Source organism: Periplaneta americana, chromosome 6 (genome assembly GCF_040183065.1).
Source record: "Periplaneta americana isolate PAMFEO1 chromosome 6, P.americana_PAMFEO1_priV1, whole genome shotgun sequence".
NCBI lineage: Eukaryota > Metazoa > Arthropoda > Insecta > Blattodea > Blattidae > Periplaneta > Periplaneta americana.
Window position 1 is genome coordinate 19,489,818 of NC_091122.1, and position 27,435 is coordinate 19,517,252.

Here is a 27,435-nt window from a genome sequence, read left to right on the forward strand (position 1 = left end):
CACAGACAAGCGAAATAGTACCTGCACAGTCTATTGTTCCTAGTATCCTCACAACTAATGCTTCGTGACTATATACTAGACTGGTAATACTGTTTTCGTCTGCTGCCTTCCAACGAGCTCTGAGCACAGCCATCTCGAGTTAAAAATACGAATGACAAATTCGATCGTCAATTAAACGCAATTTAGGTCTGTATAGGAAGCAGCTGATTTCCAAATGTCGAATTTGGATTAAATGAGGCAAGTATGATTATTAACATTATTGAATAACTTTAGTACAATCTTTATTTTCAGTTTGTGACATTCCAATTTTGTTTTTGAACCCTGATCTTTGAACTTCTAGTATATAGAATATTTTGCGTATTTTATTGTCCTCGCTAGCGGTAGCCGAGAAGAAGATCGTAAAATAATTTGCGTTATTAACATGAAGCATTTATTTCTGCTGTGTGCGAGTGGCTTTTAATTAAATTATAGAAAATACGTAAGTATAAACCAATGCTTATATTCGTGGTTTGAGCTATCATAGAGAAGGATTGAAAGAGAACTCTGTATTTGAAGCAGAGTTTAATATTAAATGAGAGTGATACGAAGTACAATAAAATTTCAATTTTCACTTTTAATTGAAATTTGAATCACCTTTAAGTCAAGTTACACATATTCGTACATAGCCGTTGTGAGGGAAGTTTTTACGCATAATACCGGGATGTATACCGGTCTTAACCTCCTTTAACAGGAGTGGATCAGGACAGCACGTTTGCACATCTCCTTTTTACATTAGGTTAGGTTCTTTTCAAACAGAAATGACGAGTGAAGCGTACAGTTAAAATTACTCTAACCTAACATAACATAACATAAAAAGGAGATGTGCAAACGTGCTGTCCTTATCCACTCCTGTCTTAACAGAGATGTTCAAACCGTAGCAACGGTTCAAACAAAAGACAATTGTTTACGTACCAATCATTCTTTTCCGATTTAACTTGTACCTTTTGCAGTTATAGGCAGATGAGTGATAACAGTGTGCGATTTATTTTGTTTGTGGGTTATAGCTTATAAAAGTGAGACAAAAATACAAAGGACGTTCTTTGTGAGTAAAACTTGTAACCCGATGTATAATATTTATTGTAGACCTTTCTAAAGTATGCACTATTCTGACCACGTGACTAAGAAGTTTCGCTGATCCTCGAATACTACTGTATAATCTGCATGAAAAGCAGAATATGCCAAAGAACTGTACCTTTAGACATAGGATGAGAACAGCCTTGACCTATTTATAAACTTTGTAAAGTGATATAACCTCTCCATGAGTACAATTTACAATAGCGTTACAAGCAAGCATGCTGAAAATTAAGTGTCACGATTTTAGCTATTTATTGATGGCGAAATTCATGGAAACAAATCTAGTATATGGCATATAAAATCAAGATCATTTAATAAAATAAATAAGAGTAATTCTCCAAAAATGCTAGACCTTGAAGGCACAATTTTCTTTTATTTTATTGGCTTCTGTGAGATGTGTGTTTGTAGCAACAACTATTTTCAACATAAAAATCGTTTGTTATTTAGGCCTACCTGTAGACTACAACTATTCTAATGCACAATTGTTTCACCTCCCCCGACTTGTTACTAATTAATTACCAACACAACATGCAAGAGATTCAGAATTACGAGAGAAATGGTAATTTTCTCTAGTATTGCATCCTGGACTTCCCGAGTGTTATATTTGTAACAAGTATGGAAGGGGGGGGGGGCTACCGTGCATTAGAATATGTGCTGTTCTGTGTACAGGTGAAATAAACTTGCAGATTTTCAGAGTGAATAGTTCGTGTTGTATATAACAAAAAACTGTAATACAATAACTTATTGGTGAAAGTTCATAGTTTTTTTTTTCCATAAAAATATGTTTTTCCCCCAAATGTTTAATACCCTCTTATCCGGTAACTATTGAGAGTAGGATCATGATTTCTGTCCATATCGATAGAAAATCTAATGAAGAATAAATTATTCCTCTGGCATATTTCAGTAGCATGAACAATTTTCGTATAAATTTAGTTTAAAAGCCACTGAACAATGCGAATAGATTGCAATGTCGTAGCCAGACAGGGAGGTGGAATGTAGCTTACCTAGGGGGGCATAATACAACAATTATTTAGGTATGAGGATGCTTCATGACTTGGTTAATGGGTATATAGGCAAAATCATGTTTGTAATAGTCATTGTTACTGAATTAATATGTATTATTTCACAAATTCTGTTTTTTTTTTTTTATTTGTGTTTTCAGTTAAAAGTTTTGTATTACTCATACATACAGTATACTGCATTTACAAGTTCTTAGTGTGTTACGGCTTGTTAAGATTTGTTGTGTTTAAATTAAGTTGAACCGATCATATCTTATGTGTCATGATTGTGCGTAATAGAACTCATTTATAATTTCTCTTTTTCAGAAAGGTTCCTTATGATATAGATTAGAGAGCTGCATATAGGATCCGAAAATGCCTCGAAATGAGCAGGTTGTGCTAGCACTTCATAAAATCTCTACCCCTATTAGATTCCTTATTTTACCATTTATGCAATATGTTTATGTGGTTTTGGTTTATTGTGAAAACTACTGATTATACAGTTCTTCTTGTTATCAAAAGTAACTTAAACATACATTGCATTAACTTTTTATTATTATATTATCACTTATACCAAATTAAGTATTTCAAATTTAAATTAAATACGTATATTTAAATATTTAAGTCAAACTCTAATCATAGGTTTTTTCACATTGTCGAATAGAGTGAAGTTCTGTTTGAGACCTTGGTTTTTAAGTTGTTTGCTTGTCTTCTTCTTTATTTACGGTATTTAATAAAATGTAAAATATTAGAGACCAGAATGAACTGTGGTGTCAGTAGTAATGACATATAGTAAGGTTGCATGTAAACATTTGTTTGTAGTTTTTTTAAGTTACGAATAAAATATGCTAGTTCCAGTTATGATTGTTAAGTAAGCAATGTTTGTGTGATTTGAATTAATTATGTAATGAAATTCATCATATTTATTTTAGTATAGTTGTTGATTCAATATGTCAAAGAATGTCTTTGTAAGTTTTGTGTTACTCTTTCACAATTTCGACCGATTTTTTTTTATTATGTTATCTTTTTGGTCGAACCTAGATTAATTTTACATAATAGCCTACTGTATATACGTAAATTATACAAGCTTTACGCAAGCCAAAATTTCGTATCACCTTGATATTCAGGACATGTTTTAAATTTCGATTGAAAAATATTTTTCAGTTGTATTTCTAACAACTGCTCTAGGCCTATTCTGAATAGGCTATGTTCCATGCTGCAACTAAAATTTTATTCGTTTCCTGTTTTGATGTCTGTTACTGTGATATCAAAATCTGTTTTACAACAGCCTGTGAGGGCCAAGGCCTACCTGTCAACTGCTGACCCCACGTCTACATGCCTCAACAGAGGTGAATGACCATCCAACCAGTATAGGAGTAATGTGTGGTTAGCATGTGGTGATCCCTCTCCCCAGGCAATATGGCTGGTTTTCAAAACCATATTTCGCTACTCATTGTCGCTCCCCAAATTCATCACGATGTTGAATGGGCACCAGTTCCATATAACTACTGGCCGAAATGTCATGAGAAAATTTCTTCCCTCATGAAGACTAACCAGCGTTCATTTCTTATTCTTCAGTCCAAGGCCATAATACTTTAGATCATGTGACTACATTGCAGGACCCAATATCAATGTTCCATAAAAAATTTCGCTGATTATGCAGATTAGATGAGGAATTCTCATAAATTTTAAGAGGAATTTTTTCTTTTAGTGTACTATATGCATAATTTTATATTCATTTTTACATTATGTCCCTGTAGATTGCATAAAGAAACTGGGGAAGTGGTTTTTTTTTTAATGAATAAAAATATTCGTATAACATTTTGTAATAAATAAATATATAAATAAAGCTTTAGCTTTGTAAAGAGGAGAGGGGATAATTTTTAATTGTAAAATTTTTCATGATATACATGACACTTCTCTCGAAATACCATCTCATGGTAGGACATTTAAATACTTAGATCATTTATTTATGTTCTGTTTCCATCAGTAGCAGTTTACTTTCTGTTGCATAAAACATGCTGTTGCCCAAAAATTGCTTATTCACATGTATGTGAATATTTTTGCCACACAAAAGACACCTCTGAAATTTCAGAGTGTGTTTTAATATAATTATTTTGGTGTTGAGAGTTTATTACAAGAAAACTAAGTCAGTATTTGTAAAATGGAATATGGTAGGTAGCTGGACAACATGTAAGAAAATATTTTTGTATGATGTTTCTGCAAGTAGCCTATTTCAAAATTGATACATGTGCTCACATGTACACGCTATGTAAAGCTAAATATTAACCACAGTAGCCGTCATGATGGTCTAGCAGCTAAAGCGCTGAACCAATAATCTTGTGGACCCAGGTTCGACCCCTGGTGTACCTCTCAATTTATAACTTGTGTTGGGCAAGCCTGTGATCGTGGTAACCCAAGAGTTTTCTCTGGGAGCTCCAGTTTCCTGTGGCATTCCAACAAATCTCCATCATTATTTCATCTTATCATGGGTGTAGTACAGGCCAGCCTCTTTTTTGTGTTTGTGCGTTCATGCGCGTGCACCTTTCTTTAAGTTAGGCACAAATTATTTTTTCTTCATTACTTCGTACTGGAGCTAAGCATATTTTACTTGCATGCGTTCTGCATAGTCACTGTTCTTCATGTAAAGTTTTTTCAAGTGTGGTTTGTTACTTGTTCCATAAGTAAATATAGTTCATTGTATTGATATTGTACAGTGGGTTTTATATATTTTTAAATTATATATAGTGAAGGAGAGGAATTGTATGAAATTTGGCTTAGTACAGATAATCTTAATGGCTTTAAGTTAAAGAGTTCAGTGATTCTGTAGATATTATAAACATTTGCATTTATTTTGCATGGTAGGTAATATTCTTTACTAATCTGTATAACAAAATAAATGTTAAATGTAACAATTTTATTGTAGATGTTGACCTGTATCAGGGCGAGGGATTTTTAGTCCCTATCTTGATTGCCAACTTCCACTATTTCTTGTTTAATCATTTCTCCCTTCCCAAAGTTTTGCGCCGTATGTTAATTTTCTGATTTGGAGATTGAGGATTTCCATCATTTGCCGGAGTATATACTCAGAAATTGCTTTTATTCTCTCAATAAATAAACAGAATATTTAAGTTGACTATATTAACATAACAGCTCTTCCAGTTATAGAGGTTTTTCAGTATATCTCAAGTAAATTTAATGTAATTTCGTGACTTTTTTTTTTTGTGTCATTTGAATGAAAAAAATCTTTCAGTTCTACCTGTATGTCTGAAATGAAACACTGAATATTACATATACACATACTGTCTCATTAGTAATGTTATTTTTTAAACAAATTTTGACTTAGTTACTGTAAGTCATGATACAGAATATATTTAGTCTTCTATGATCTATTCATCTTTCAGTCAGTACATCATGATTTCATGATGGTACCTGTCCTAAGAATTTGCGGATACAGACTTCGACCTCCCCTGATGTTCAGTAGTAAATGATTCATGGTTCGTCACAAATGGTAATCTCAAGAAGCAAGATCAGGACTATAAGCTGACTGTGGTATAGAAATTCGATTACTCCCAGATCCTGAATTTTTTGTCTGTTAATTTGAGCTGTGTTGGGTCTTGTGTTCTCTTGCAACGGAACTAGCTTATGGTTCACCAGTGACAGATATCTTTGAGCTAAGACAGCCATAAACTCATTGAAGTTGATCATAATGTAACTGAGCATCAATAGTGCGTTCTTCATAATTCCACCAGATACATATTTATCTCTCAAAGCAGCCTCATTTAACAATGTCTTTAGCTTACACATTCTTCTCTCAAAGCAGCTTCCTTCAATAGTGGCTTTATCTGGTTGGTTAGGGTCGAGTCAATGTTTCAGGTTGTCAGGATTGCGATAATATAGCTACTCATTTCTCATCACATGTCACTATTCTCTTAATAAATCTCTCATCCATCGGATTGGTAAGAAGCTGATGGCAGATATCAACTCGGCACTGAGCTTGTTTTGGTGGGTTAATTCATGGGATAATGACTAGCAACTTTTGTATGGCTTTTTTAAAGTCTTGATGTGACGATATACCACATCTTTTGATGGACCAATTTGTCCTGACACATTTCGTGTACTGGTTGATGGATTTTTTTTTTTTTTTACAAAGCTCTTCGGGTATTCTCAAAAACCCATGTAGCAGCCTTTCAGGGTGTGACAGATCTTTAATGTCTTTATCTCAACTATTGAATCGTTGTTGTTGTTATCTAATGCCGGGCTTTGGCAACGAAGCCATTAGCGTTCTTGCTCTCCAATATTTTTCTGTGGTGGATCCATCAGGTAGAACTTCACAGGTTATGAGATGATCTTCAGTCATTTCTTCTTCTTTGTTGCATAGAGGGCAATTTGGATTTGTGTAAATTCCTATTTTATTCAAGTCGCTTGATATCATCTTTGTGCTACCCACTCATTGATAACACTTCGCCTTCCACTTCATAGATTTTTCAAGCTGCAGCAGCCGCTTTATAATTTTGTTTCCTGTAGTGTTTCAGTAGCACACCGAATTTCCGATTTTGTTGTTGCCATATTGTGCTCCTTCTAGTTGTAAATAAAATTTTTGCTGCCTTGATAAATGTTACTATGCTAATATAGTTCTCATTTAATAATTTCATCCATACAATTGTAATAATTGAAATTGAACAAATAGAATTGATAGAAAAGCCGACATTATTTATTAGGTATTAAGATGTTGTCAAATTGTGATGCATTTGGTGACAACAGGTATTACGTATTTTAAAAGTTGTTATTGATTTTAATCACTATAATTGATAGCATACATATTTTGTTCAAAATAAATGTTATGATGCATTTTATGTAACATTGAAACTATTTACTCTCACTGAGCATATAATTTAGTCTGTTGTGTATGGGTTGTATTTATGTGCATGTATTGCATTTATATTACGCAGTGATTCTGAGTGTTCATACATATTTTACTTTGTGTTTTTCCTTAACCCCTTCAGTAAAAAAAAGAAAGAATAATTTCAAACATAGGCCTAACATTTTTGTTAATGTAGAATACCATAACTCACAAATCAGACTTGTTTCATGCATTCATTTACAGATGTGGTATATGTATCTGTTTCTTCTGACCACATGTCTTTGTTTATATAACACAAATAGGAAAAGGGGCACAGTTCCAAAAACTGGTGCTAAAATTGATCATGTTTAGACAATTTACCGAAGAGGTTGAAACATGAAGTCAAGCACAGAAACAAGCAGATCTTTACCTGTTACTGTTAAGTGTTTTTAAATCAAGAACAGACCTTCATATGAACTCTTTCGAACATGCTAAGCATTTTTATTAAATAAACGATAGGTGTAATGCTATCTCGACATTGTAGCCATTTTTCATTTAGATTGAATTTCACAATTAGGAGATTTAAACTGTGATTTTTTTCTGCACAAAATGTAGATTGGAATATATATTACAGTCTCTGTTGGAATAATATAAAACGTTTAAAATAATCTGATAAAAAACACTACAGTTCCTAAGAAAAAAATATTTTATTGAATTAAGTAAGAAATTATTAATATAGATGAGAATTATATTTATAATTCTCTGTACTGTTGATATATGACAGTTACATCAAAAGTCACGATCACATAATATTAGCATGACCAAGAGCAGTCAACAGGATCGTATTTGTTATGGGGGGAGTGTCTTGTTTTTATTTATTTTTCCGTAAATCTTCATTCTCTTCTATTCATTTTTGGCTACCTTTTCTGGAGTTTAAAGTCTCAGAAATGATAATCTCAGATCTGATTATTTGTGAAACTAAACAGTCCAAGGTTCCAGATCCAGAGGGTATGATGAGTGGTGCAGAAACACTGTTCCTCCTGAATCTCTTCATTTAGAGGCACACAGTGTAAGGCCATGTATTGTCATATTAGCAGCTTTTTCTTTCCTGAATGTTTTTCATGAAGTGCATGAAATAGTTTAGGTGCCTCCATTTAAATATAATCATTATGTCAGACATCCAGGCAAGAGAAAATTCTTGAATTTAAATACTATTATAGTCACAATCATGCCATGGTATGAAAGAAAAATTTCACAACCTCGAGCGGGAATCGAACCTGCGACTTACTGTTCTCCGGTCAGGCGCTCTACCACTGAGCTATCGAGTTGGTCTCACGCCAAAGGCTTGGAATTATCCTTTCATACTGGCGACTCTGTTATAGAGTACTGTCCATAGCGTCTGATCTAGTCACCACTGCTTATGGGTTGAAAGAAACTTTTACAACAGAGTCGCCAGTATGAAAGGATAATTCCAAGCCTTTGGCTTGAGACGAACTCAATAGCTCAGTGGTAGAGCACCTGACTGGAGAACAGGAAGTCGCAGGTTCGATTCCCGCTCGAGGTTGTGAAATTTTTCTTTCATACCATGGCATGATTGTGACTATAATAGTATTTAAATTCATTAATATGTCACATCAACGGACGTGCATACGTCACCAAACATCGTAAGATGAAGATTACATTTGAGAAAATTCTTCTTGATCATGACAGTGTTACATGTGTCTGTACACAGAAAATCAAGATGAATGGGTAAAACTTTTGCCAGATCTTTCATACATTCTATAACTGATCCTTTGGCTACCATTAGGTTTTAGATGCAAGGTTTCTGTATCTTTACTAGTGATGTCGGAAGCAAACTACATTGGTCCACAGTGTGTTTTAACAAGTTTCACAAGCTAGGGCATATTTTGAACTTCTGAAAAGGTGGCAAAAATAGTTGATCAATGTGGAGAAAGAAAGAAAGAAAGAAAGAAAGAAAGCAAGAATTTTCCCTCATAATCAGTTTATTCCTGTAGATCATTTTCTTTCAGCATGGTATTAATATGTGCTTATGACATTTGGTACGACCTTTATGGTTATAATATGAGTATATTAATGGATTGGGTTTATTGTTCGTGTTGAAAATTTAAAGAACATGTATATGTGCATATAATACTTAATTTGGGGATCTCTGTGTTTTCTTAAAATGTTGCTACTTTCCTTATTCCTGTGGTGTTCAATGTAAAGCATAATATGCTACACTTGTGATATTTCACCCAATAATAGAATGCTTATTGATATTTACGTAGAATTTAATTGAAGGCTTGTAAACAGTGTAGTTTGATAAATGTTCATAGTTTTGAATTCCAGTAGCAAGATCCCATACTGGACGATATTGTAGAATTATAGACTGTAACAATTTGTAAAACAAGTTGACAAATTGGTAACATGTCAGGTGTGTTACTGTCTCCTTTACAAAAGTAATTTAGTCAGAGTTATTCAAAATTTTTCTCTCTGTTGAGGTGTGTGCCAGTAAATGGCAAGATAAATAAAAAATTTTCATCGAATAGAAGATACGTGATTTTGGTAGTTTCCAGACATGGTCATTGGGTACCACAATATACCTGTACCTGATTAATAATTCATGTATATTTTAAGAAGTTTTATGAACCATGTGCATGTACAAGTAAAAACACTGGCATGGATAAGCAATTAGTAACACTATCAACACAGTGTTAAATTGTAAATGAAAGTGTTCTGTAATGTTCCCAAGTACTTCATCTTTAATTTCATTTGTGGTGGTACATTTTCACTTAATGGCCTATTTCCAAATAATTTACTGAAAACACTATCAAACTTTCGTTTACAAAGTAAATAATGCCTTTAAGTATTTTTTGTAATGCACAGAATAATAAAGTGACAAATCTTATTCCAAATAAAGAAGTGATTGAAATGATGATTTGTTTAAATGTTTTCTTGAAAATATAACTAGAAATATTTTAGAATGTGTTACTGAACTGCGTCTCTTATTCAAGGCTGAATTCTATAAATTAATTTTAAAAAGCTAATACTCTTCGATATATTTTAATTTCTGTCAGTGGTCTTGTTATTGTGGTACCCTAAGATATTGATGTTGTAAGCATGTTGCATTATGCTGTAAAAGCTTTCGTTGATGTATTGAATGTTACATTTCCTTCCATCCTTCAAGGAAGACAGACTTTCTAATTACTTCCCCAACTCTCCATATCTACAACATTCTTTTGAACAAATTAATGTTTGTTACAGAAATTTCTAACAGCTACATAATTAAAAATAGTGTGATCATGAAATTTAAAATATCTTGGTACATGTACACACACATACACAAACGTTAAAGTCTTGAGGGATCCAATAACCGTAATTTGTCTCAGGAAAGGAATATGAAGGCAAATAATATTCCTTAAAAGGATCCCTCAAGGCATATATCGGCATCTACTTGAATTAACTAGCAGACAGAGTAGTGAATGAGTATGCATGAAACAAAGAGACATAGTGAACTAAACTAGAATCCATATAAGCTCTGTTATTAAAAAGACTTATAAGAGGAGTACATTATAACATAACAGAGTGGAGAAAAACAATGAAGGGGGTAAAAAATAAAGGTAAAGGTATCCCGGTGGGGGCATGTAGGTAGAGCCCCATGCTTTCCATGACCTCGGCACTAGAATGAGGTGGTGTGGTCAGCACCGGGTAGAAACTAAATTCCTTTTTTTTGCCAACATCCCAGACTGATAAAAAATGAAGATCAACATCACTCCCAATTTTTTAATGTAATTATTACTGGACATGGGAAAACCCAAGCCCACTTTCAGTGCTTCAAAATCATGAACATTGCACATTGACCCTAAGATACTGGGAAACTAGACAGTGAACCACTTAATATTTCAGTCTCTAGTTTTCAACACACAAAGATAGACTATAAAAAATAATGTTTCACAAACAAGTACAGTATTTGGTCAGTGAATTAGTGAAAAAAAAATTAACAAATTTAATAGAATTAATAGTAGGCGGCGTGCCGGCACTGGGTTTCCCTTTCTCCCTTCCTCGCCTTGAACATCATCCTCACTCATTCCCTATACTACACGTACACGAAAACTTAACACATACACTCATTCTAGTACACGACATAACTCTTCACAGATACACATCATGCACAACCGAAGTGGTGTGCAATTTGAAAATGGGTCCCAATCCTGCCATCTATCTGCAGTATGCAGAACCCGAAGTGAAGTGGGTGGGCATTAGATGCATACACAATACACATTAATATAATAAGTTAGTACCGGTATAAAATGTTCAGTTTTTCATCTCTGGAACTGTATTTTTAGTTGAATACTGCTGTGAAGGAAAGTAACAGGATTGATTGCCTAACTGAACACGCCCTACACAGGTCTATAGCGCCTTGATGTTTTGAGGGACAAATTCTATACCAATAAAAATCGTATACTCTTCCTATTGTTACTACATTTGATTGACTTGATAACTGTAAACATTGAGAATTCTACTCAGAATTTGCCTAATGTGCTACCCATATTATTTCCCTAAAATTATACTATTATGTGCAGAACCTCTTATTGCTTAAAAATTCCCAACATAGACTGTAATGTGTATGCTTTAGAAGTCGAGCTTCTTCTTGTAAACCTTGGTGGCTTATTTTTGTGTACTCATTTGGTTTGTTTTTGTTTTGTTGTTGTTTCAGTTTTGCTACCCTGCATGAGCACCTGAAGCACCTAGTTACCTATTGGTAGTGTGATTTGTTATGGCTGCATATATAAACCGCACTATCTCGCTAATGTCTGGGGATGGTCCTGGGATCCGAGGACCATCCCTAGGTCTAGGACCAATGGCTGATGCTAGATCATTACGTGACTCCTCCCCACTTCAGATCTTCGTCAAGGCTAAGAAGAAGATAAACGACATCTTTGTGGAGATTGAAGATTATGTCCGTGATACTGTCACATATATGCAAAGTAAGTGGAAAGTTATTTTCAATCAGAGTAAGGTGGTGACAAAAGTAACAGGCATTAATGTCTTTCTTTACAGTTACAAATATAAAATTCAGTAATAACTTAATATAAATAAATTTAATTTAAAATTTAACAGATGCCTGTTTGATTATACAGGCAAATCATGAAAAATAGTTCCATACAGTGTGATGCATGCATGAGTTTGTAAATATAATACAAAATGCACAACGTGTTTCGATATATTATCTGACATTAAGGATGTACAAATGGTCTCTCTGGATCTCTAGACACTTCTCCTTGTCAGCATGTTTTGGAAAACTCTGTAACACTGTACCAACAAGGACTGTGGTAATGTTACGAATATTCTGTAATTCCTGAAGAGTGTGCTGGTTCGTCTAATGAACTTTCCACTGTAGGAAATGATCACATGTGGAGACGTTTGAGGAATATAGAGACCACAATTCTTTGCTGGTAGTTCATCCATCTGGAAATACTTAACGAATTATGTTGCAATGTTTACTGACACCGCTCTTGTACACATCTGTGTTGACAGTTACCTCAAAGAAGATGGCCCCTGTGATCTGTTAGCAAAGATTTATGGCCTCCACAGTCCTCAGACCTATTCACATGCAACCATATCTTTGGAACTACATAAAAGAGAAAGTTTATGAGATAAATCCGCACACACTTTCAAGAATAGTAATGCTATCACAGGCATTGATGATACACTGTTGCAGAGCGTTTCCCAAAACATGCTGACATTGGATGAGAAGTGTCTTAAGGTCCAGGGAAGTCATTATCAACTCCATCTTTAATGCCAGATAAAATGTATCGAAACACGTTTCTTCTGTTGTACATTTTGTATTGATCAAAATCCAAATTATCAATTGCAAGTGATGTTTTTAAACTAGGTAACTTTCCATGCCTGTGGTAAAGTTAAGTGCCATAACAGACTTCCCTGATAGGCTCCTATGACTTGTTCTGCTGTTCTGTCAGTTATCAATTTTTTGCCTGAATCTAGCTGCTGATAGACAATCCCTATAACAGGAATTTAAGAACTAGATTTTTATAATGTTCTTATTGACGGATCCTTTACAAGTTGTGACGGTAATTTCTTTGAACTATAATTAACAATTTCGTTTCACAAAGCAGTAATACACATTGCACTCTCTTGTGGAATCGCTATTTTTCATATTGTCAGCTGTAGTGCCACACCTGTTATTCAAAAGACTGAAAAAAAAAAAAGAAGAAAATACATTTTTTTAGTTTCTCTATAGAACGCTGCAAACCACATATATTTGTCATAATTTTCACTCATTTTTGTTTGTTAATGAGTGAGGTATTGTTGTTTTTAATAGACTCTTCACTTTGTACTCGTTTTTCATTTTAAATTAAATCACAACTTCTGTCACATTTCAGAGGAAACTCGTTTCCTATGAAATGTAGTACATAATCTTAATTTGATTTTAGTATAGTAGCCATTTCATTCAATTTTTTCTTCCCTGAACTCTTTGTGGAGAGAATTTTGAAAAGGAAAGACCAACAGTTGAGTGAATCTGTGATGCATGAGAAATTTAATTAATGATCGGAAAATATTTTATTTCATTCAAGTTACATTTATATTGTATTCCACAAAGATATCTTGCACATTTTGATCATAATATGGGCCTAGTAATACATACTAAAGAGAAATCTCCTTAACAAATAGGTCTTTATATGAAGTATTATATATTTTTTCTGTTTTTATGCGCACCAGTATTTTTATAGTATGTTAGCTTTTCTGAAAAGCAGCTTTAGTCAGCAAGCATTATTTTAATTTTTATAGCTGCATACTCTGCTTTTCTTCTTTATTATTCGTCACTGTTCAAATGATCATAAGCTACACCACTTGCAGAATTTATTTTTTAAATATGTGTAATATTTTAAAATATGTAGCGGTTTTATATTTTTGAATGTGTACTGGTTCAAGAGTTTGTCGCAAAAATTGTAAATAAAAGACATGTTTTATGCCATATGTAAAGATCCTTTTTTTTTTTTTTTTTTTTTTTTTGTGCGTTTCAAAAATTGTTTGATTCATGCATATTTATACTCGTCTTTAGTTTATAAAATACTGCAAAATTGTTTTCTTAAATTTTTTGTGTAATTGGTAGGAATGCATATTGTATATGAAGAGATTCTTAAATTTGTTGTGTAATTGGTAGGAATGCATATTGTATATGAAGAGAACTGAATATGCTCTATTCTGAGAGAACAGCCCTATAGTCTTATCTAACTAAATTTAAATTCAAATAAGAATTTTACCTGTGGTTATAATTTTAATTTACTAGCTAAATATCATTTTAAAATCAGATGGCATAATTAATTGCAAGCTGATTATCAGTGTACGTTAGGATCAGTAATATTTCTTGATCTTATTAGTTTAAAGAGAGAGAGAGAGGGAGGGAGGGAGAGGGAGATTTTTTTTTCTTCCAAGTTCCTTGATTTCCAAAATATAAAATGACTTCATATATTGTTTTAGAATTGTAAATATCTTAAATATTTCTGTGAGTACTTATTGTATGTAATAAAAATACTTATCTCTTTAATTACGACTTCCTAATTACCAGTAACAAAATATCCTGGATTACTATTAGGTTGAACATGGGAATGAGCATACTCCCAGATTATATTGTATTAAGAAATTGCAAGCCAGTTTGCGTAAGGATTCAATAAAAATATACCTTTTTTTTTTCCATAATCGACGGAATAAATGTTAGAACTTTTGGGTTAATATTTACATAGTTTTAATACGAAAATTGAGAGAATTTCTAGTATTTGTAGTAATTACCAAATATTAGATAGTTTGCAATGATTGTGACATTCTTCAGTTGAGTGTCCAATAAGTCATACATTGAAAATAATAAAGTTCAACATTCATATATGATAATATTTATATTCCTCTTGAAAACAGGATTTTTCCAAGCATCTTGTTTAAAAGCATAGTTCGAATGCTAACCTCTCAGAGTTAATCTGAATTTGATATCAGTAAACTGCATAAAATACTTGTTTCACAACCCAGCAGTAGCTCAGTGAATTGAAATTTTCACCAAAGAAATTTATATTAACTTAGTAGCAAGCCTAGTGTTATTTTTGATAAGACAGAGCAGTCAGTTGTATTTGAGTACTTAGCATCTCTTGACAATCTACTTCATATTCCTTGCATTCTATACTAACAGAGAGTAGTCTTAGCACTCTTGGCACTTAATAAGCAAAGCATTGTTATATGGAAGATTTGTCCACAACAATAAAATTTCATAGTTAAAAGTGTAAGGATGGTTTAATTGATGTAACTTCTGTAGCTACACATCGCTTGCATAGACTTTTATTTTCATTGTTATAGGTCTGCAGCAAGAGAAAGCCATAGTAAAAGCTGATGATGCTGTGCAAATTGAAGGATACATAGTAAAGGTGAAAGCAATAAGAGAGGTTCTCACTCGGGATCACATGAAAGTGGCATTCTTTGGCAGGTAAAAATTCGTAATAATTTGTGACAATACAAGAGAGGTATTTTATGAACTACTAATAATTATTATCATGTAGTTAGATTCTGTCTCTTCTTACCTTCTCATCATAATTCTTCTTCATAAATTTAGATTCTTTGTCTTTAGTTGACTTGTCTCTTTCAGTTGTGTGAGGCAAAAATCTTTGTGGTAGTTGTACAGAGGGAAGAATTGAGCTAAAATAATGGTTTTCCTTCACGCATGCTAAGAAATTAATTTTATGTAAATTTAGAATACAGTATTTGTGCTTGAATGCCAGTTGTTTGCCTTAATGGCAGGAGGCATGACTGCTCCTGACTAGACAATGCCACTCACCTCCGATTCACTGCAGTTGTTAAGCATTAGAAGATCCTATTTATGTAGGCGGTTTGCAGTCAAGTACAGACTGACAGATGAATGGATCATTCTGTACTCTTAACTACCGAAATGCATTTCTTTGAGCATTTATATCATTTAACAGTTACAAGACTGATTACTGCTCTGAATATATTGAATAAGCAGTCGCGGATAGCCGATGAAGGGTCGTCCTCCAGCTTGGGGGTTGGGCGAAGGGCTAACAACCCATTACCGTAAAAAGCAGCTTGTTACGAAATCTTCAAATTGGATTTGAGGGAGGTGGGATATGATGATAGAGACTGGATTGATCTTGCTCAGGATAGGGACCTATGGCGGGCTTACGTGAGGGCGGCAATGAACCTCCGGTTTCCTTAAAAGCCAGTAAGTAAGTAAGACTGATTACTGAATATTAAATAACACTGTTCTATTAGATACATTTCATGGGAATAGTTTTGACAGGATTCCTGTAGATATCCATAACCTGAGAGTTCTTACTTAACTATTTTCATCACGAAAATAATATCTCGATCTTAAATTGAAAAACAATTTGAGGTTACAGTCGTACAGTTTTTAAAACTGTGACTCTATTATTATACCTATAGTGACAATGAGATTTAGTATTTGCATTTGTTTACAGGACAAGCAATGGCAAGAGCTCTGTCATCAATGCAATGTTACGAGACAAGATACTCCCAAGTGGTATTGGCCACACGACAAACTGTTTCCTCCAAGTGGAAGGATCAGAGAATGGAGAGGCTTACCTTGTCACAGAGGATTCTACAGAAAAACAGAACGTTAAGGTATAGTATTTTTATGGCTATTTAATCATATTGGAACTTATTCACAATTCAGTTTACCTCTATTTTTCTGTATGTTGCACCAAAATGTGATCTGTTTAGTTATTTCATCTATTCACTATTTTTGTAATGATTTGGTGAAAGAACCTCCATACAGCAAGACCTACCAGCCGAATGCTAGCCTCATTCCCATTTGCTCATAGTAGAGATGATGGACAGTAATAATAATAATAATAATAATAATAATAATAATAATAATAATAATAATAATAAAAGAAAATTGATTACAGAGGTTATGGTAAATGTATTCAATTTTTCTTGTAAAGTACAAGTTCGTTGTGTATCAGTAATTATATAAAATATCAGAAACACTCTTCTCTTTTGAATGTTTCAGTCTGTTGGTCAACTTGCTCATGCATTGTGCAAAGAAAAATTAGGCGAAAGCCAGTTGGTGCATATATACTGGCCTAAAGATAAATGTCTGCTATTGAGAGATGACGTAGTGTTTGTAGATTCGCCTGGAATTGATGTATCACCGAATTTGGATGAGTGGATTGACAAGCATTGTCTAGATGCAGATGTCTTCGTGCTTGTAGCCAATGCAGAGTCAACTTTAATGCTTACGGTAAGTTGAGATTTCCAGTTTTGGGACTAATTTGTAATTTAATATTATAATTTGTGACCAGCCTCATGGTCTAGTGATCAGAGCTTCTGACTCTAGTTCATGAGGTCCCCGGTTCTATTCCTGGTTGGAGCATAGGAGTTTTTCCTGTCTTCATTCATGGTCTGGAATTTAGAATTTACATTAAGTTTGGATTTAAGACCTGTCCTAGCACCATATAGTCATATATAGTCTTCCTATCATATCTTTGAGGTAATATGACCAAATTTGTGGTTGCACTTCAAAATGCATTCACATGTGTCATCTAGTACTTCTAACTACTTCTCATTTATTCGTTGTTTTTCTCTCCTTGGATAAACTTTCAACATGCCAGTACCACTTTGTTTTTGTTGAATGTAATCAATTCAGTTTATTTTATCGTTAATACCCTCATTTTAGTTTCATCTCGCCTAGATATCATTACTAACTTTATCAAAAAATGAATTTCTGATTCCATTAGTTTTAAATTACCTTTGATTTCATTTTCCATGTTTCAGCTCATTATGTTACTTTTAACATAAAGAATGTATCAACCTTATTTGTTTCTGTGTGCACCATCTGGTAACTAAGCAGATCAGATTGTCATTTTGTCATTTTCACTTCTTACATTGCCTGTCTTAGCATGGCTACAGCAGTCATTATCAGTGTAAAGTGCTTGTGAATGAAAGAAAATAATTCGGATCTTTGGGCGCTGCATTTGTCTGTTTTATAACTGGTTTTGATTTAGTATATTTAATTCTAAGTGGTTTTTCTAAAATGAAGTATATTAATTCTCAGAGTGCATTCACTAGCAAGAAGACAGCAATGTTACAAAAATATCGAGATGGTTACACAAAGGAATGACCATGTTTAATTACTTCACGTGTTAATGAAAATTACGTAGTCTGTAGTTTGTGTTCATGTGATTTTCTGTCTCTCATGGTTGCCTGGAACTCGAGATGATCGCAGAAGGCACATTGATTCAAGAAGTGTAAAACATATGGCCAAGTAAAATCACAAAACAGCCAGTTTCATCATTCTTTGTTAGTAATAATGAAATAAGGTTCACAAATGAATTGCTTTTATGTCTTTCTTTTGAAGCAAATTTCAGTAGCTGTTACTGACCATGTAGGATATTTATTTGGAACATTGTTTCCTGATTCTAAAATAGCACAGGTGGAGTAACGGTTAGCACGTCTGATCCATGAAACTAGGTGACCCAGGTTCGAATCCTGGTCGAGGCAAGTTACCTGGTTGAGATTCTTTCCCCGAGTTTTTCCTTAACTCAATATGAGCAAATGCTCATGCTGGGTGCTGGACCCCAGGCTCATTTCAATGGCATTATCACCTTCATTTCATTCAGACGCTAAGTAACCTGAGATGATGATACAGTATTGTAAAATAACTCGCTAAAAAAATAACACAGAAATATGGTTATACAACAACAAAGTATTCTGAATTAGTTCAATACACAGCAAGTGAGACAAAGAAATAATTGAACTTTTGGAAATAACGCCATTTTTCTAGGCTGTTGGTGGTAGTACTGATGCAAATTCAGTAAAACTTTATCCCCGCTTTGTATCTATTTTTAATTCTCAGCAGGGTCAAATATCCATTTTTCTTTTATCATTGATACAGAGTAATCGCAACACAGGACAAGGAATTTTCTCTGTTATTGATAATGAATTGTCTTCCCTGGGCATACCTTGGGAAATTTGCAGTGACAGGTAACGTGTAATTATATATAATACACTTTAGATTTGCTTTACCAGAAGGGGAATTTTTCTCCCTGCATCGAGCTGATCCCTCACCAGGGGAGTCCCTCCATTGTCCATGTCTCATGTGTGATGTATAAGAATTCTCTCTCCCCTAGGGCACTGGCTTGTAAGATCCAAAAAGAAGGAGGTTAAACATATAACGAAAAAAAAAAAAAACAAATTAATTTCCATAAAAAGTTTCATATTCTTGTTCATGATATTGAGGGTGAGGGAGAAGAAACTATATTTGAAATTAATTTTGGTAATTAACAATGATTTGACTGTGTCAGCCTTCAATAAGTGTTTTCTCTGATATTCATATTTTGCTCATTCTGGAAAAATTTTTCTGTAGGAATACCGGGTCAAGGCAGGGATAAGCCAAATTTTTTAGAGTTTAAGCAATGTTTCTGAATCACAATCTTTATGAAAGGAGAAATGCTAGAACATTTCTCAGAATTGTTTGTATGATATATACATTCATTTTAACATCATTCCATTTTGGGGCATTGTTCAGAAAGATGTTTTTTTTTCCACAAAATGGGACTGATAGGTATTCCAACAAGAACTGTCAGGACACCAGGACAGAAGGTCTGAAAACCGGACTGTCCCATTCAAAACGGGACTTCTGCTCACATTATCATATACACTTTGTATTGAATTTTAAATCTTTATACACAATACTCTGTTCTGTGTTTTTCAGGAAAAGAACTTTTTCCATAAAGTATCCACAAAACTGTCCAAACCAAATATTTTCATTTTAAATAACAGATGGGATGCATCAGCTACGGAACCTGAATTTCTAGATCAAGTAAGTTCATGTTGTAAAATAGTGTTATGTTATTTCTGATCTTTAAAAACTATTTGTATTAATTTATATATAATCATGTTAACATTGTTATTGTTTTTTAAATGTGCTTGGAACCTCATACAAATACAGGAAATATTTTACTCGTCATTTTGATGTCACTTTAATTTTATTACCCTAAACTATAGTGGAATTCATGTAAGAATAGTTCCTATAAAGCTAGTATAGCCATCTTTTCAATATTGCAAACTGTAACCAGATTAGAGCATGCAAAATTACAATGCTATGTAAGTAATAATAATAATTATTTATTTATTATTGATTGATCTAATATTAAAATGTATTTTGTCTGGTGGCGGCAACTTGAAATTCATTGGTTTGACAAAGAGTTTATGATTCATGAGACCTAACCTAAAAATTTATTTTGTATGACTACGTGAAATGATACAGCGTTGTTAAATAATAAGACTAAAATTAATTTGTTCCAGAGTATTATAAATGTTAATGTTATAAAGCAAGGAAAAAAAAAATAGTTCATTTGAATGTACAATTGCAGGATATGAGTATATTGAAAAACTTTTATTATAGACAAATGCTATTGACATTCATGTAATCCTATAAATATAATTATTTGAATGTAGTAATACTTGCTATTTGTTTGTTGTTTTGCATTCGTTATAACTACAAGAATTTGTACTTTTATCTGCGTGTAATTTAATCAGTTATGATGGTAAATAATTTTATAACGACTAGGTATATTTACTTACATATTGTCCACCCTCTATCTTTTTTTTTTTAAGGAAAATTTGTCTTTTAGAACATATGGACCATTTTTCTGTGTTGGAATGTACCAGAACAGCATTCATCAACAATTCCTATTGGCATTCTATAATCGTACGTTTGGTCTCATAATTGTCATACGACATATCAATTATTTGTTATTTAATTTCGTAAATATATCGGAAATAGTGGCAAAAGAGTTCATTTATGGTATTGATGTCATTCATTTTGAGTTGCTTTATTGTAAATTATGTTTTATTTAGCGACACTCGCAACTGCTAAGGTTATATCAGCATCGCTGGTATGCTGGAATTTTGTCCTGTAGAAGTTCTTTTACATGCCATAAACCTACTGATATGAGCCTGTCACATTTAAGCACAATTAAATGCCATCGACCTGGGCCGGGATCGAACCCACAACCTTGGGCATAAAAGGCCAGTACTATACCAACTGTGCCACCCAGGCCGATGATTTATTGTAAATTCAAAGATAGGACTTCCATACTGGCGAACTACGTTGTTGGTATCAGCTTAGAATAGAAATCCTGACATTCGGGATTAGCACTATGCTACTGGCAATCAGATGGCAAATGGAAGAACTCCAACAAGCCAAATATTAGAAACCAACCAACACTTTTTTTTTTCCATATGTAGTGCAGTGGCACAAATTATTTGAAATATAATCAAGTTTAGAATGTCTAAGGTCCCTAAATTAGAACAATTACGAATGTTTAATTAAAAACATGGAAATTTTTGGTGAAAATTGTGCAGTGAAGGTCAGTATTCGTGATATCCAGGGAATGTTGGATTGCGAATGTTGAAGAGTGAATGTCCAGTTATGTTCAAGTTTATGGAACATAATGGCAGAATTTGAAATACCATAAAAATTAATTAGATTATACAAGACATGTATAGAGGAACTGTAAGTATGTAGAGTATAAAATAGCATTGAGCCAAAAGCATTTCCTGTCAAAACAGAATTAAGGCAATTTCCCAATCCCCAATCCACAATTTTGTTTAATATTGCATTAAAGAAGATAATTAGAAAATTGAAATTAATAACAGCTGGCATAAATCTAGGTGGACAACATGAAGTATTTGCACGTGCAGATAACCTACTATTAATCTGGAAAAGTGACTGGAAGTATGAAATCTGTTTGTAGTACTAATTATCTCAGCACAAAAAATTGGTCTAAACATTAATGAAAATAAAAGAAACCTTATCCCAAGAAGTCTCAAAATTAATAATAATACCTTTTAAACAGTTAATCATTCAAGTTTCTTGGTGTTTTGATAGATGTAATGACAGGAAATGTGAATTCTTAATATGTTACATAATACAAACAAAGCTTTTTTATGGCATTCATAAACTATCATCTAAATTTATAACAAGAGACTTGAAACATTTATTATACATAACAATCCAACCAGTAGGCCTACTGTTTATAGAGCCTTATCACACGGGAAAAACATAAATTGACGATATTTGAAAACAAAGTGTTATGGTAGATTTTTGATCCAATTTTTTACTCAACTGAAGATAAGTGGAAAATTCAAAGTAACAACTACATTAATGGATTATACAACAGAATTTCAATCACAAAATTAGCAAATGCCAAAAAGACTACAGTGGACAGGACATGTACACATCGATGATCGCAGAAGTGTAAAGAAAGTATATTGAAGCACTTTCAAAAAGAAAAAGACTTCCAGGAAGCCAAGAAGTAGATGGAAGGATGAGATCACGAAAGAATGCCTGTAGATGAGGCTTGGCAACTGAGAAGATCTGAGCACAGATAGAACAGAGTGGAGGTGCTTTGTGAAATCGGCATGGAGTTGACATGTTCATTAATGTTTGAGAGATTGATTGATTAACCAGTTAAATGGCATAGTAACCAAGAGCAAATCAACGAAATGAAAAAAAAAAGTTCGTGCATAGAGTATGGGTTACAAAACAATCTTAAAATGTAATACACTGATAGGATCCTTATTCACTTTGCGATTTTGTCAAAAGAAAGATTTTAGGAAAGTCTAGAAAATATTTTGTTAATAAAAATTGCCCTGAGAACATGAGTGGTAAGTTTGCACGAATATTGAAATATTTATAAATATTGGGTGAGACATTACGTGAGTAAATATGATAATTTATTACCTTGTAGTAAATAATATTTAGTTATATAATTTTTAAGTTATGTTTTTCATTAATAATAACCATCTGAATTTGTATTCAGCATAATGAAGCGCTCCAGTTTGATATTGTTACTGTTATAAATTTATATTTAACTATATAATTACAAGATAATAATATAGTGACTTTATAGTTAAGCCTAATGTTTTGTTTTCCCATCTTCCTTTTAAAGCAACGAAATGAACAGAGCGAGGTAAGACTATAAGTCAAAGTATATTATCTTAATGTCTGCTTCTCGCTTCTGTCTTGTTTGAAATTCTAGCACCACCTTGACAGTGAGATAATGCAAGAAAGTACACTCACGATTGCATTGAAAGATAAGAATACTTGCTAGCTCTGTTTTATCTCTGCTTGTTGAAGTGCTGTAACTGATGTGATCCAAAATTAATGTCAAAATACATGCTACAACAGTGTTCAATGGAAAGGGCTTCTGTAGGTTGAGATTAATGACGAGATAGTCAAGAATGGCTCAAATTAGGATTCCTATTAGATGTTGCGTGTAACCTATAGTATAGTGTGTGTGTGTACACTCTTATGCTGCAAATTGCACTTGCTGTTAGATTCTTCTTTATCATTCCTTTTGTCTCTATGACTCCTATTTTTACTGTATCTTACTTCTGTAGAGGATCAGTTACTTTCTTCTTGTTCATTCTGTTAGCATTTTCGTCACACATATTGCACAGCAATTATGTGGCATTGTCATATTAATTCATCAGTGCTGCAGAGCATACAGAATTGATATTTTTAACTCCTTAATAACTACTGGTGTTTAAACTAGAAAGTCTGTTTAGACTAATTAGATGATATAGAGGTAAGCAAACAATAGTGGAATAACAAATGCAGGAAAACGAAAGTAAAGAAAACCTGACCCAAGGCGTGAAATTGAATCTTAGAGTCTTTGATTGAGAATCTTATCAGCTGACTGATTAGAGAAAATTTTATTTTAATGGTTTGTTTTCTTGTAAGATGTTTTATTGTAAGTTTTTATTAAATTATTTTTTATTAATACTATTGGAGCTTCATAATTTTTTATAGTTTTCCATATTGAAATGAAGATTGCTACATTTTTTAATTTCAAGTTTCGAACTTGATAAAAAAAACTGCTTTATCTCTTTGTTATTTACCGTTAATCCATATTTTTCTAATTTTAATTGTATATTGTTTATTTAAACATTAGAAGCAGACACTTGGGTATTACACTGTGTATTGGAACATAACATCTCCAACTGGGCCTAGAGTAGAAAAGCACAATGGGTCCAAATTTTTATCTCAGTACGGACTAGGGTTCCCAGACTTTTTGAATGCAGATAAAGATCAGTTGCAATATTTAACTCGAGGAAAATACAAGGAGTCTAACACTGTTGAAGCTGCTGTATGAATTACTAACCATCAGTTTATTTGTATTATTTAAATTTAGAAGGCATGTCAATAATATATGGGATTTCGATTGGTTAGATATAATTTCAGCGGCTGTGTTCATATAAATTATTAAATAAATATTCTAAACACAGTTCATATCTTAACTCATGCTACACCCAATCCAACAACATTATTGTACCAGTAATAATGCACAGCTATTGTGAGGAACATAGCATACTTTGAAATTGAAGAAGCGAGAGAGTTTCATTATTTGCTTCATTATCTCGATGATATTTTCGTACTTTATTTCACTAAGAGCAGGTGTCACAATTATGAGGTTTCCAGGAGAGGCAGAAAACGAAATTCAATGGATTGTGGACTACTGTCTTATAAACATGAAGAAAACTTCAACCATGAAGGTGATTGTCCATGTTATTCAGGCAGCTGTCCATTAGTGTGAATTCTGAAGTTGGTAGTCCACATTTTCGCCCTTCGTGTCCCAAGAACGACATTGACTTCTGACCTTGAACAAACAGATTCTCGTGAACTATTGGGAGTTGGACTACCAGCTTTTGTGATCTAATAGAGAATCCTTTTCTTATTAAGAATCATCAGGAATCCGAAAATAGCAAAAATGGAACCCGGCCTTAGTTCAATAAGGTATGAATTTCTACCACATCATATCTGTACCAAAAAGAAAAGATAGTATAAGATAAAAATAAAAACCTGTTGGACGTCTATGACACAATTTACATAATGGCGTAAGTTTCTTTGGCCTGTCCACATCTGTGGAGTAATGGTCAGCGCGTCTGGCCGCGAAACCAGGTGGCCCGGGTTCGAATCCCGGTTGGGAAAGTTACCTGGTTGAGGTTTTTTCCGGGGTTTTCCCTCAACCCAATACGAGCAAATGCTGGGTAACTCTCGGTGCTGGACCTCGGACTCATTCTCCGGCATTATCACCTTCATTTCATTCAGACGCTAAATAACCTGAGATGTTGATACAGCATCGTAAAATAGCCCAATAAAATAAAAATTCTTTGGCCTCAAATGTGGAACATCCCTTACGTTACAATAAGGGACACCTGGCAACTCTAGTAAGGACAAATCTCTTTCTTGATACTCATGATACTAATTTTTAAAAGTAACTTCTGTGCTGATTGTCTCTCCCTTAATGTGTTGTAATAAAACCAATGCATATGAAAAATATATACATAATATATTAAAAAGTAAAAACATCTGACTTCTGAGTAGGGGCAGTTGCCCTTACTGGACCCATCCCCTTTGCAGGTACCCTTGCTTCATGTGGCATCTCTTTGTCTTCAAGATGAAATCTGTATGCAATATCAAAACGAAGATGTTACACTGTGGAATACCCAAAAGTTAATTTTGGAACGCAGTCATCTTGAAAGTCTAAAATCTCGTATTAAAAAAATTGTTAACCAGATTCGATTATGAAATAGTAAAGATGGGATTCTCATTTAATTTCAGTCTAATTTGCATGTAGTAAGTGACGTGAACAAACTGTTATTACCGTATTTTAGATTCTTTAACTAGTGGATAGTATAAATTCTTCTACAATCTATTCCCTTTTAACAACATAAATTTTAATTTACGTATTATTACAGGAAGCATCTTTACTGCAACAGAATTCAGTAAATTTTCCGCATATTTCACACAGCTTCATAATGAAATAATATATATTCTTGTATATGCTAAATGCTGTCCAAAGAGTTGACTCTGTTACAATTTCGTAAAGTTTGTTTTATTGAAAAATGGAAACTGACCAAATTTAGCGGAAACTGGCATAGACATTGGGTAGATCTTTGTTCAGGAGTTACTGGAAGAAATGTAAATGCAGATAGGAAGGAAATTAAAAGTATGTATCCATTACTATGAATTATTTTTTTAATTGCAGGAGTAAACTTTCACTTTGTCAGAACTATGTGACTAGCTTGCTACTGTTGCTTTGACACGGAAATTGTGACCACTTTATAAGCTACTGCACTTTCTAATTGCAACAAGCAAAGTTAAATTTGTATAGTCCTATGTGTAGAGCCTTAAAATGTATGTTTAAACCTACTCGAGGAAGCATGGGAACATAAACATTTTGAAGAGAGAATTTCTCCATTCAGTCGAAGTAATGGACTATATTGTATCTGTGACATGTAACCAGTGTTGTGTTTGTGATCGTCATAGAATAAGACTGAATGTGCTTGCAATGCTCTAGTTTTAAAAGTAAGCATGGTGTGTATTGAATATTAATTTTATAAATACTTTGCAGCCTAGAGGAATGTTGACAGTCCTCAGTGGGTGTATATTTTTCGCTTTGGAATTATTTTAGATTATCTTTTATTTAAATGTTAACTTTTTGACTCAGTGTTTATGCTGTTTGTTTCACTGTAACCATATTTTTCTCCACAGCCTCTATACCAGTGGGAAGTATTTTTATCGAGTCAACCATTGTGGGCTGTCAAAAAGTCATTTAGTCAGTTTCATATTGTAATGTGTCATGGGTTTAGAATACTATTGTTATTTTAGTAGCTTTAGAGAATGACAGTGAAATCAATATCTGCAGTAATTGGAGTCCTCTAATGTTACCTGCGGTAATTTTCTTGTCTTATGTTCACAAACTTGTTAGAATTTCAAATTTTATAATTTCTGTAAGGTATGATGTGAGCACATCTGTGCTTGTGCTTACCAAAATAAATTTATCTTTTTTCACAGCTAAAAAATATAAGCTATAGTACAACACTTAGATTGTGTATTGTTATTATTGCACCTTCGGTAATTGGTGTACATTAGTATAATTCAAAAAATAAACTCTTGAAGTAATGACTTCATATGGTAATGGAAAATAATAACAGTGTTTTTATGTACTAAAACTATAAATCAATAATCATAATAATTATTTATATCCTTCTCAACAGCTGTTTGGCTCCATTCCTAGCATGTGACCAGCATTTTCTGTGAACTGCAAGAATGGAAAAAATTTTTCTCATGATTGGGATATACAAATATCCAAATTCATTATTGAATTTACATCAATCATTGTCTTTCATTAAAAGGAAACAACGATCATTAAATGCCAAAAACACTTTCAAAGACAGTCATCTACTTCATTGTCCAACTTAACTTATTTTTGAGACAAAGTTACTGCTTTCCTCCTACAAATATTTGATGTTCATCTTCTCAAGAATTACCAGCTCCTTACTTACTTGCGTTTAAGGAACCCGAAGGTTCATTGCCGCCCTCACATAAGCCCTCCATCGGTCCTATCCTGAGCAAGATTAATCCAT

General features: G+C 33.3%; 1 protein-coding gene across 8 annotated transcripts in view; it reads left to right on the forward strand.

The window, feature by feature from the left end:
* The first annotated feature begins 78 nt into the window (after window positions 1-78).
* The window catches only part of LOC138701098 (transmembrane GTPase Marf-like), a 50,737-nt gene continuing 23,380 nt past the window's right edge, over window positions 79-27,435 (forward strand). Inside the window, exons 1-8 of one of the 8 annotated variants that reach the window (XM_069827681.1) lie at window positions 85-241; window positions 2,443-2,504; window positions 11,672-11,942; window positions 15,319-15,445; window positions 16,452-16,614; window positions 17,006-17,236; window positions 19,709-19,816; window positions 22,953-22,973. In XM_069827681.1, the coding sequence (XP_069683782.1) occupies window positions 11,732-11,942; window positions 15,319-15,445; window positions 16,452-16,614; window positions 17,006-17,236; window positions 19,709-19,816; window positions 22,953-22,973 (861 nt within the window). In that variant the 5' untranslated portion in view covers window positions 85-241; window positions 2,443-2,504; window positions 11,672-11,731. Of the gene's footprint in view, window positions 242-354; window positions 479-996; window positions 1,082-2,438; window positions 2,505-11,671; window positions 11,943-15,318; window positions 15,446-16,451; window positions 16,615-17,005; window positions 17,237-19,708; window positions 19,817-22,952; window positions 22,974-27,435 lie in introns of those variants that run through there. The other 7 variants (XM_069827688.1, XM_069827683.1, XM_069827682.1 and 4 more) reach the window with 7 other exon arrangements.